Raw genomic sequence first — 12,972 nt, forward strand, 5'->3', positions numbered from 1 at the left:
GACCAAAAGACATCCCCTGATAAATGGTTTAAAAGAAGAACTGTAAGCTATTAAGAGCTATTATCTATCTAAATTCCGTATTACTAGTAAGAGAAATGTAAATTAAGCAACTCTGAGGTTTTATGTCATATCCTTCACATTGACAATGGTAAATGATAGGAATAGTCAGACAACAAGCATTTATTAAGCACCTACTATGTGCTAAGTACTATGCTAAAGCATTACACATACAAAGAAAGGCAAAAGACAGCCCCTCCTCTCAGGGAGCTCCCAGTTTAAATAGGGAGACATCAAACCAAGTATATAAAAACAAGAAATATACAGGATAAATTGGAAATAATCAACAGAGGGCCAACATTAGCATTAAGAGGGATTAGGAAAGGCTTCTTGTAGAAGTATTTTAGTGAGGAGAAAGCTAAAGGAAAGGAAGGAAGCCAAGTAAGCCAGGAGGTGGAGAAAAGGAGTGGCAGTAGCTATGTCATGGCAGGCACACTAACATACAGTTGTGGGACTTTTGATCAGTCCAACTGTTCTGCAAAACAATTTTTAATTGTGTGAAAAAAGTTACTTAACAATCAATTGCTAAAGACTTTGCCACTGAATTTGACTTCAAAAAAACACAAAGATCCCAGATGTACCAATATATTCATAACAATGCTTTCTAGGGCAGTAAAGAACTGAAAACAAAATGGGTTCTCACTGACTAAGGAAGGGTAAATAACTTGTGGTAGAGAACTGTAAAGAAACATTATTACTGAGCCATAAGAAATGATGAATACGAAGAATTCAGAGAAACACAAGACATAATAAATGACACAGAACAAAGAAACAGAACAACTTCATTAATTAATGACTACAAGAATGTTTTTTAAAATATGAAGCAGATGATCTCAAATTAAATATGAGTAAGATCAACATTGGATCCAGAGGAATGAGGAACAACACATTTCCTTCTTGGTAAAATGTTGGTGGAACGGGGATGTAGAATATTCTATATGCCTTGAGATACTTGAGTCAACTGGTTTTGCTAATCTTTTTCCTCTGTTACTACAGAGGACTTATATGGATGGTGATGGTGTGAAATGACTGATGTAAAAAAAAAAGACCTCAACAAAGTTAAAAAAAAAAAAAAGGAAAGAAAATGCAGTAAATTAAATGAGTAAAATGCTTATAATGAAGATGGCAGAATAAGAGAGGAAATACTGGGTTCTCCAAAATTCTCCCACTAACAAGTAAAACATCCCCTCCGAGCGAACTATGAATGGCAGTGTGTCCTGAGGCAGCCTCAACTTCAGGAACTTTCACTTCACACACAGTGTGGGGGTCAGCTGCTCAGCTGGAAGACTGAAGTATCGTCCACTGTTGCTGGATGTCAGGCACAGGTGTGCTGACCAGATGTAGTCCCGGGCTGCAGCTATGTGTGAAAAGGAGTGAATATATGCCCAGTGAGGATGGTAGCAGAGGGATGGGGACCCTGCTGACTGTGGGCACTTACAGGGGAGCAGAGTCCCTAGTTTCAGTTCCAGGGCAGTGGAGTGAGTTGAAGTTTGCATCCACAGGAGAGACTGCAAGGAGCAATAACATTTGGGATGATGGTGTGGCTAGAGGCCCTGGCCATGGCTCAGGGAAGAGTCCCAGACAGAGCACAGAAAACAACAAAACCTGAAACCTGAGGCATCATCCCCCACAACTTGGGACTAAAACCTTTCTATGATAATATACCGCTAAAAACATAAATGAATGAATGAATAAGTAAGCAAAGGAGAAAGAACCTGACCATAGATAGCTGCTATGGGGATAGAGAAGCTCTGGATTCATACTCAGAAGATAATCAAGTCAAAAAAGCCACTCCCACATCAAAGAAAAATGTGAAGTGGTCATAAACCAAAAATGAGTTCTTAAAAGAGCTTAAAAAGGATTTTAAAAGTTTAATAAGAAAGGCTGAGGAAAAATTAGGGGAAAAATAAGAGCAATACAAGAAAATCAAGAAAATTATGAAAAGAAAGCCAACCAATTGGGAAAAGAGATCCAAAAAGTTAAGGAAGAGACTAACTCCTTAGAAACTACCACTAGGCAAGGGAAAGCTAATGACATTATAAGACAGTAAGAAATAATAAAACAAAATCAAAAGAATGAAAAAATACAAGAGAATGTGAAACATCTGATTAGAAATACAAATGATCTGGAGAACAGATGTAGGAGAGACAACATAAGAATTGTTGGACTACCTGAAAGTTATGATTAAAAAAAAGTCTAGATACTATCTTACAAGAAATTATCAAAGAAAATTGCCCTGAAGCTCTAGAACAAAAGGGTAAAACAGAAATAGAAAAAAATCCACCAATCACCACCTGAAAGAGATGCCAAGATGAAAACTCACAGGAACATTATAACCAAATTTGAAGCCCCCAGGTTAAGGAGAAAATGCTACAAGCAAAAGAAAAAAAAAGGTAAATATTGTGGAGCTACGGTCAGGATAACACAAGATCGAGAAGCTTCTACATGAAAAGACCAAAGGGCTTGGAATATTATATTTTGAAGAGCAAAGGAGCTACATGTGAAACCATGAATAAGTTAACCAGTAAAGCAGAGTATAATCCTGAATAAAAAAAAAGGACATTTAACGAACTGAAAGACTTTCAGGTATTTGTAATAAAAAGACCAGAACTCAATGGAAAATCAAACACACAAGACCCAAACATTAAAGACCAATTATAAAGGCCTTCATAAGGTCAAACCATTTACTTGGGTAGTTTGAAAGAACATAAATAGATAGAAGGCTTGGGGCTGAGTTGAGTAGGGTGGGATGATTCTAAAAAATAAAACTGACTGGGGAGAAGTAAAATGGGGCAATTATCTCACACAAACAAGGCATGAAGAATTGTTACAGTAGAAATAGGTGGGAGTGGAGGGCTGGTAGTGCTAGAACCTCATCGAAACTGGGTTAAAGAGGGAATAACATACTATAAAAGTCTCCTAAATTTGTAAAGAAATAGGGTGAGGGGACAGGATAAAGAGGGACTTTTAGAAGGGTGTTCATATCAAGAAGTAGGAGGGTGGGGGAGAGAATAAGGGAGGGACTCTGAGGGTTGGGCAGATTAAGGAATAAGACGGTAAGGGGAAAGGATAAGTGAGGAATTCTTAAAAAGCGTGTGGATAAGGGAGGTAGTAAATTAGATGTGTGGGGAGGGATGGGGTAAAAAGAGACGGTGAGAAGGATAATAGTGAGGAAAAACAGGATGGAGAGAAATACACAACTAGTAATTATAACTTTGAATGTGAATGAGATGAATTGACCCATAAAACAAAAACTGCAGAATGGACTAAGAAAGGCAATATGTTGTTTACAAGACATTTAAAAATGACAGATAAATACAGAGTTAAAATAAAGGGCCAGAAAAGAACTTATTATGCTTCATTTGCTATAAAAAAAGCAATCATGATTTCAGACAAAGTTAGGCTAAAGTAAATTTAATTAAAAGAGATAAACAGGGAAACTACATTATGATAAAAGGTACCATAGACAATGAAGCAATATCAATATTAAACCTACGTGAACCAAATGCTATAGCATCTAAACTTTTAAAGGAAAAGACAATGAATTACAGGTGGAAACAGATAGTAAAACTATAATAGTGGGGCCCAAGAAAAAGGTACATTCCTTTCTATTCCCATTCAATTTTCTACAACAATCTAGCTTATCTAAAATTCTGTTCACCTCCTTGACTTCTTTCTTATTTATTTTTTGGTTACGTTTATCTAATTCCGGGAGGGAAAGGTGAAAGTCCCCACTATTATATTTAGATTTTGTATTTTCTCTTCTGTTAATCTAGGCTGTTTATATTTTTGTAGCTATTCTTCCATTTTACTTAAATTGTTCAATTTATTGGCATATAACTTGTCAAAATAACTTTTTATAATTATTTTGATTTCATTGATCACATATTCACCCTTTTCATTTTTAACGCTAGTGATTTGATTCTCTTCTCTTTTAAAAATCTGACATCTATCAGATTGGCTAAAATGACAGAAGGGGAAAGCAACAAATGTTGAAGGGGGCATGGAAAAATTGGGACACTAATTCACTGTTAGTGGAAATGTGAACTGATCCAACCATTTTGGAGAGCAATCCAGGAAATTATACCCAAAGAGTTAGAAAACCGTGGGTACCCTTTGACCCAGCAATAACACTACTAGGTCTGTTTCCCAAGCTGATTAGGGAAAAAGGGAAATGCCATTGAGCGGCAGCGGAGTACAGCGAAAAGTGTTAGATTTTAAATAAGAAAGTTGGATTAGATTAAGGTTCCTTACAGCTCTAGAGTAATGTTCTTATGGGTAAACACGGTAAGAAGAAGCAGAAAAAAATTCCTGTCACCCACTGTTCCAGCTCAGCTTAGTCTAATTCAGAAGGGCCAAGCTCTCTGTGACAGACAAGTAGATAGGGATGAATGAAGTCTTAGGAGAAGCCCTATCTTTCCCTTTATAATCTCATCCTCTGCATTAAGATAAGAAAGGGCTATGTATTACATGTGTTCTGTATTGCACATAGCATTCAGCCTATCACTAAAAACATTGCTCATTAAATATTTGTTGAATAAATTTAAACTCTTTCCTGGTTCAGAAGTCAATGGTGTGTGGGTGAGTACTTTAGCTGTCTTTATATACTAACAGCATGTCAAATGAAATAAATATAAAATGTAAAATTTTATGTGTTTCAGTCAGTTGACTTAATAGTTGTAACTTAATTCATAACAGATGAAACACTTGCTCTGCCAATCTCCAAGGAAAGCAATGAAAGCTCTTTGAAGAAGGGCTGGACTAAAATCCCAATTACCTGAATGACCTGAAACTTACAGATGTTTTCATGGAGGAATTAATTACATAAAGTCCTGCTGACAGAGGTATGAAGTAGTCTAACCATTCTGGAAAGTTATTTGGAATTATGCCAAATAAAGTGGCTAAAATGATCCAGAGATTCCACTGCTAAGCACATATCACAAGGAAGTCACAGACAAAAAGAAAGGGTCCGTATACACCAAAATACTTATAGCAGCACTTTCTGAGGCTGCAAAGAAATGGAAACAAAGTAGATGCCAGCTGATTGATAAATAGCTGAACCAACTGTGGTACATGAATGTAAGAGGATATTACCATGTTGTAAGAAATAAAGAATACAGAGAAGTATGCAAAGACTTACATGAACTGATGCAAAGGGAATAAGCAAAAACAAGAGAATATATATGATGTCTACAACAATGTATATGAAAAGGACAACCACTACAAAACAAAGAAAATGAATGTTGCAAAACTACAAAGCACAAGCTTGGGCCCAAAAAAGAGATACGAGAAGACATGTCTCCCCTTCCTTTGTAGAGGTGGCTCTATGGATGTGAAACTGCATAGAATGTCTGTCTTTGCTGTATTGGTTGGTCTTGTTGGTTTTTTCTCTGTTTTCTCTTTAAAAGAAATTGTGGATTTCAGGGAAGGGAAAGAGTAGAGATATAGGAAAAATCTTCTAGATGATGAAAAAACAAAAACAGATAAAAATCTATTTAAAAATTATTCTTTAATCATTTAAATTTTAGAAATGTGTCTAGACACCATCTATTTCAATTGTCTCAGATAATCCACAAATAATGAAGACTGAGAACTAAAGGTGAATGCTAGGTAGGCTGTCCAGAAATTTCAAAGTTAATGCTCATCAACTGAGAACAAAAAAGGATATTTGTCTTCCTGGTTTATCCCCAGATCTTCGGTGCAAGGGATGAAAGCGATTCCGGGAGACTCTTTCGACAAGCCCATGGTGACGTGTTCCTCGAATGTTATCAACCTGGTGAAATGATGGCTGCAGAGAGATGGAAAGAAAAGTTAATCCTCTAATTATATACAGTAAGGCAGTGTTTCAACAATCTGGCTAGCAGCTGTTGGGGGGGTGAAAGACCAACACAAGTCCAACAACAAGTACGCTAGCAAAAGCACAGGTTCTTTTGATCTGCTTTTCTATGGAAAGCAATGTTCAGGGGTTGACAAGCTTACTTCAATTCAGCATAAATACAATTCACTTAGTTCAGGGGAAAAAGCCAGCATCCTGAACTTCAGAGCAAATACAAACAAAGTACAAACGTCAACAGACAGACCTTGTCTGATTCAAATCCCAATACATAGTTACCAGAGTTTAACAAAGTCCCAACATCCGGGTTTACTAGCTAGAGGGCTTCTTAGCTACAGCTGCCCGGAGTCTCTGCATCATCACGCACCACGAAGAGTGAGAGCCCTGCACAAATGGCTCTGTCTTCTCTTCTTATAGTACTTCAGACGTCATCAAACATCATCTGAATGACCAGAACTTAGGCTCCTATTATTGGCTCTTGAGTTAGCACCTCCCCTTAGTACCCTGGGAGCTTTACACCCACATAGACTTAGCACCTAATAGGGGTTTGGGCCTGGGGCTTAGCACCTAGTAAGACTCAATGAAATACACTGAATTACTCAAAGGAAACAAAAGCCAAACTCTTCAAGGGCACTTCGTTGAACTAAGTGCTAAGAGCCCATTTTGCTTACCAACACAGGGAGTGTTGGTAATTACCACCCCACTTCCTAACTGTCCAGAAAGAAATGCAAGATGCTACTCATCTCGTGCAGACAGGTGACATATTCAGGGTACAGACTGAGACATGTATTTTTCTGGTCATGGACAATGCAGGAATTTCTTCTGCTTGACCACTTGACTACGAATATTTGTATATGAGCATTTTTTAAAGGGCAGGTAGGTGGTACAGTGGATAGAGTGCTGATCTTAGAGTCAGGAAGACTCACCTTTGTGAGTTCAAATCCGATTTTGTACACTTACTAGCTGGGTGACTCCAGGCAAGTCACTTAACCCTATTTGTCCCGGTTCCATCATATACAAAATGGGCTGGAGAAGGAAATGGGAAACCCCTCCAGTATCTCTGCCAAGAAAACCCCAATGGGGTCAGAAAGAGTCAGACTACTGAAAAATGACATAACAACAACACATTTTCTTTTTATTTCTTCTTCAATAACAAGGGAGAATTTTTGTCTACCACAAAAAATTAATTTAAAAAAAATTAATTTAATTTTTAAAAACAAAATTTAATATGATATGAAGATTACAGAAATTTATGTTGCCAATATCTTACTTTACTAAGTAAATTTATGAAGCAGCACAGTGCAGTGAAAGGAGAACTGGATTTGTATTCAGAGCACCTAAATTCTAATCCTAGCTCTGCCATTTAGGGAAGTCACTTAGACATAAGTCACTTAACCCTTCTGGACCTCAGTTATGCTGTCTGTAAAATTAAGGGTCTACACTAGATGGAAGACCCTTCTAGCTCTAAATCTATGATCCTATAATCCTATGGAAGTACAGGCTGAAAACATAAGTAGTTTCAAGATTTTAGATGAATTTATGAATGATAAAATTTAAAAATTTTTCATTAAGGGATACCAGGGATATTTGTATTCTACCTTGGCTTCTGCAGACACCCTCACATTGTTTCCAAGAAAGAAATTAAGAAGTCTGAAATTTAAGTCCCTTAGCACTGAACAAATAACAAGGATACTTGAAAGGAACTTAACAACTGAATAGGTCTGGGGTCTGAAAATCTCACTTAGTCACTAATGATAAACAAATGATTTTTTAGCAAGAAATAATAGATTAATGGTACAATTTGGCACTTAAAGCAAGGAAGTTGAAAAATAAACCATTCTATCTAGCATATGCCCTACAGGGAGGCATCTCGAGAGTCCAAAGGATAGTTTTTCTTGGAAGTGATCTTTAGGAGAAAGATTATTTCTTTGATTTTTAAGGGAAAAGTTAATTCTTTCCTAGAGTTAATTTTTAGGTAGATAGGAAAGAGCCTTTGAGAGGCCCATTTTTCTTATATCAATATTCTTTTGGCATTTTTGTATGGCTGTTAGTCATGGAACACTACAGTTTCCCAAGAATCAACATGAGAATCACTGAACTGAAACTTCTCTCTGCAAAGATAACAGGGATCTCTTAGTTCTCTTTTTCAGGGAGTCCATTAGGGTAAGGTTTATCACTTTCTGTTCTAAGCTGTTCTCTTCAATTCCTTCCTTCAGAGTTTTTATTTCTTGTTGTTTTTAATTTCTTGCTTCATTTTTTTCTAGGTATTGTCCTGATCCATATCTGGCCACTGGACCCAGATGGCTCTAGAGGAAAGTGAGGCTGGTGACTTTGCACAGCCCTCCCTCACTTAAATCCAAATCATCTCCCCGATGTCAGTCCTCTTTGAGAATGAAGGACAAATAGCAAGCAGCAGCAAGGTATTCATGTAGTCCTTATGGAAAATCTGTTTTTTCCTTTAAGTCTCTGCTTGCAAGCTGTCACAGAGTATTCCTTTCTTCCAATTCTTAAGACCATCAAGACATAATAGAACCACTCCCACGCCTTGTGAAATTGGACTCTCTCTATGGATCCTGGTAAGAGTAGGGTTCATAGAGGACGTGTGTATCAACTTAACATATGTGAATGTAAGTAGTGTTCACTCATGTTTACTTTTCTGTTTCTTTTTACTCCTGTGTTTGAACTTCAAATTTTCTCCACAGCTCTGGTCTTTTCATCAGGAACGCTTGGAAGTCCTCTGTTTCATTAATGGCCCCTTTCCCCCACTACGGCATTATTCTAGGCAAGTTCTTTTCAGACATAAGCCCATATCCTTTGCCTTCTGGAATATCCTGTTCCAAGTACTCTGCCTTTTTATAGAGGTGCCTGTGAAATTGTGTTATGATCCTGACTGTGGCTTGATATTTGAATTCTTTCTTTCTGGCTGCTTGTAGTATATTTTTCTATGACCTGAAAGTTTGGGTTTTGGTATGATGTTCCTGGGAGCGTTCATTTTGAGGTTTCTCACAGAAGGTAACTATGGATTTTTTTATTTGCATTTTGCCCTCTGGTTATAAAGGATCTGGGCAATTTTCTAAGATTTCTTAAAAAAGGATGTCGTAGGGCCCTTTTTTTGGTTATGATGTTTTCAGATAGTATGATGATTCTTTTTTTTCTGTATATATTTTATTTAATATTTTAGTTTTCAACATTGATTTCCACAAGATTTTGAGTTACGAATTTTCTCCCCATTTCTACCCTCCCCCACTCCAAGATGGCATATATTCTGAATGCCTCGTTCCCCAGTCAGCCCTCCCCTCTTTCACCCCATTCCCGCCCCCCCAACCCCCTTTCCCCTTACTTTCTTGTAGGGCAGGATAGATTTCTATGCCCCACTCCCTATATATCTTGTTTCCCAGCTGCATGCAAAAAATATTAATTTTTTTAAGTATCTGCTTTTAAAACTTTGAGTTCCAAATTCCTCTCCTCTTCCCTCCCAGCCCACCCTCCCTAGGAAGGGAAGCAATTCAGCATAGATCACACATATATCATTATGCAAAACACTTCCACAATGCTAATGTTGTGAAAGGCTAACTATATTTCATTCCATCCTATCCTGTCCCCCTTTATTCAATTTTCTCCCTTGACCCTGTCCCTTTTCAAATGTGTTTGCTTTTGATTACTTCTTCCTCCCCTTCTATCATCCCCCCCTTTTTTAATCCCCTTCCCCTTAGTTTCCTGTGGAGTAAGATACCCAATTGAGTGTGTATGTTATTCCCTCCTCAAGTTGAATCTGATGAGAGTAAGATTCACTCATTCCCCCTCACCTGCCCCCTCTTCTCTTCCAACACAACTGCTTTTTCTTGCCACTTTCATGTGAGATAATTTACCCATTCCATCTCTCCCTTTCTCCCTCTCTCAATATATTCCTCTCTCACCCCTTAAATTTATTTCATTTTTTTTAGATATCATCCCTTCATATTCAGCTCATCCTGTGCCCTCTGTCTATATTCTCTTCAACTCCCCTAATACTGGGAAAGGTCTCCTGAATTACACACATCATCTTTCCATGTAGGAATGTAAACATAACAGTTCAGCTCTAGTTAGTCCCTTATGATTTCTCTTTCTTGTTTACCTTTTCATGCTTCTCTTGATTCTTGTGTTTGAAAGTCAAATTTTCTATTCAGCTCTGGTCTTTTCATTGAGAAAGCTTGAAAGTCCTCTATTTTATTGAAAATCCATATTTTGCCTTGGAGCATTATACTCAGTTTTGCTGGGTAGGTGATTCTTGGTTTTAATCCTCGCTCCTTTGACCTCCAGAATATCATATTCCAAGCCCTTCGATCCCTTAATGTAGAAGCTGCTAGATCTTGTGTTATTCTGATTATGTTTCCACAATACTCAAATTGTTTCTTTTCAGCTGCTTGCAGTATTTTCTCCTTGACCTGGAAACTCTGGAATTTGGTGACAATATTCTTAGGAGTTTTCTTTTTGGGATCTTTTTCAAGAGAAGATCAGTGGATTCTTTCAATTTCTACTTTACCTTCTGGTTCTAGAATATCAAGGCAGTTTTCCTTGACAATTTCTTGAAAGATGATGTCTAGGCTCTTTTTTTGATCATGGCTTTCAGGTAGTCCAATAATTTTTAAATTATCTCCCCTGGATCTATTCTCCAGGTCAGTGGTTTTTCCAATGAGATATTTCACATTGTCTTCCATTTCTTCATTCCTTTGGTTCTGTTTTATAATATCTTGGTTTCTCATAAAGTCACTAGCTTCCACTTGCTCCAATCTGATTTTTAAGGTGGTATTTTCTTCAGTGGTCTTTTGGACCTCCTTTTCCATTTGGCTAATTTTGCCTTGCAAGGCATTCTTCTCCTCATTGGCTTTTTGGAGCTCTTTTGCCATTTGGGTTAGTCTATTCTTTAAGGTGTTATTTTCTTCAGTACTTTTTTGGGTCTCCTTTAGCAAGTCATTGACTTGTTTTTCATGGTTTTCTTGCATCACTCTGATTTCTCGTCCCAATTTTTCCTCTACTTCTTTTACTTGCTTTTCCAAATCCTTTTTGAGCTCTTCCATGGCCTAAGACCAATTCATATCTTTCTTGGAGGCTTTTGATGTAGGCTCTTTGACTTTGTTGACTTCTTCTGGCTGGCTCTATGACCAAAAAAGGAATCTAAAGTTTGAGTTTGAGTCGGAGTTTGAGTCTGAGTTCATTTTTGCTGCCTGTTCATGTTCCCAGCCAACTACTTGACCCTTGATCTTTTTGTCAGGATATGACTGCTTGTAGAGTGGAGAGTACTTTGTCCCAAGCTTTAAGGTCCAAGACTGCTGTTTCTACTCCACCGTCACCCCAGGCTCTGTCCCACAGCACTCCTCCTCCCCCAAGAACTGCCAACCAGGACTACAATTCAGATCGAAGCAGGGCACAGCAAGAAAATCTGCCTTTGTCCCCATAAAGCGCTCCTTGAATTCCCACTTTGATCTGCTGCTAGATTCCTCCCACCATGTGAGCCAGGGAGTTGGGAAGCCGCTGGCGCTCTGGAGGCAGCCTTAGGAGCTTCCTGCTGCTGCTACCTCCACTGCTGCACGACCTCCTCCACCCCAGAGCTGGCGGCCAGACTGCTCTGAACTCAATTCCGCAGTTTCCCCCTAACCTGCTCTTTGGCATTTGTGGGTTGAGAAGTCTGGTAACTGCCACAGCTCACTGTTTCATGGCCCCAAGGCCTCTTCTGGCTGGCTGACTCCGGGTCTGGTCTGTCCTGGCGCAGCCCACACTGGGCTGCCCTCTGTTCTCAGCACCGTGTGATAGACCCTTCCTGGTGACCATCTGGGCTCTCCTGAGCTGGAGATCTGTTTCCCTCTGCTATTTTGTGGGTTCTGCAGCTCTAGAATTTGTTCAGAGCCATTTTTTACAAGTGTTTGGAGGGATTTGGGGGGAGGTTAAGCAAGTTCCTGCCTTCCTGTCACCATCTTGGTTCTGCCCCTACAATGATTCTTAAGAGTTTTTTTTTTCTTCACTTTGTTTTCTAGGTAAATTGTTTTCACTATTAACTACCTTACATATTTTTCTATTTTTTTTAGCCTTTTGATTTTGTTTTAATATTTCTTGTTGCCTTATGCAGTCACTAGCTTCTATTTGGTCCATTCTAATTTTCACAGGGTTTATTGTTTGGGCAAGGTTTTATACTTCTTGTGCCCAGCTAATAATCCCCTTTCCAGTTCTTTCTTCTACTTTTATAAAAACACTGAACTCTTTTTAAAAAACTCTTACTTCATCTCTTCCAAAAGTGTTAGCTGTGTTTTCCTCTGAGAACTTGCTTGTAAATGTTTTAGAGTCATTCCCTTCTGCATCTGTGTCTTCAGTGTGCCTGCCACAATAACAGCGCTTTATGATGGGCTTTTTTTGTTTGCTCATTCTTCTAGCCTACTTCTTGACTTCCAACTTGATATTAGGGTTGGCTTCTGCTGCACTTCTGTCAGAAGGTCAAAGATAACCCTATTGCTGCTTTCTTGGGTATTGAATGCTGAATTATTCCAGGATCTCAGGGACAAGCTGGGGACTTCTAAGCTTTCTGTTATCCCAAAGTGGTCTGTTCCAGGGCAAAGTTTGTTGGATGCCCCAGTGGTTGAGCTCTCTTAGTTCCTGACCTGGACTTGGGTCAATGTAAGAGCAGACTGCTGCTGGACTCAGCCCCTATCGACCAGCCAGAAAGCTCAACTTTTTTTTCAGTTGTTGTTTACTTGTTTTTTTCAGTAACATCCAACTCTTAGTGACCTCATTTGTGGTTTTCTTGGCAAAGATATTGGAATGGTTTGCCATTTCCTTCTCCAGCTCCTTTTACAGATAAGGAACTGAGACAAACAGGGTTAAGTGACTTGCCCAGGGTCACATGGCTAGTAAGTGTCTGAGGCCATATTTAAACTCAGGGAGTCTTCCTGACTTCAGGTCCAGCACTCTATCCAATGAGAAGCAGAATCATAGGTTTCTGTTTGGTCTGAGATTTCTGCCTTGGTTATTCCTCTGCAGGCTGGGCTAGATGCTAGAAATGAAACACTGCTTCAAGTCTAGGGTTGAGCCAAACAGTTGCTGCTTGCTTCTGA

The 12,972-nt window shown here is 38.6% G+C and overlaps 1 protein-coding gene across 1 annotated transcript in view; it reads right to left on the bottom strand.

Annotated features, from left to right (window-relative positions):
* The window catches only part of CRTC3 (CREB regulated transcription coactivator 3), an 88,816-nt gene that overhangs the window by 42,332 nt on the left and 33,512 nt on the right, over positions 1-12,972 (bottom strand). The window contains exon 3 of the mRNA XM_036735882.1: positions 5,726-5,845. Coding sequence (XP_036591777.1) covers positions 5,726-5,845 — 120 coding nt within the window. The remainder of the gene's footprint in view (positions 1-5,725; positions 5,846-12,972) is intronic.

Source organism: Trichosurus vulpecula, chromosome 8, assembly GCF_011100635.1.
Source record: "Trichosurus vulpecula isolate mTriVul1 chromosome 8, mTriVul1.pri, whole genome shotgun sequence".
Taxonomy (NCBI): Eukaryota; Metazoa; Chordata; class Mammalia; order Diprotodontia; family Phalangeridae; genus Trichosurus; species Trichosurus vulpecula.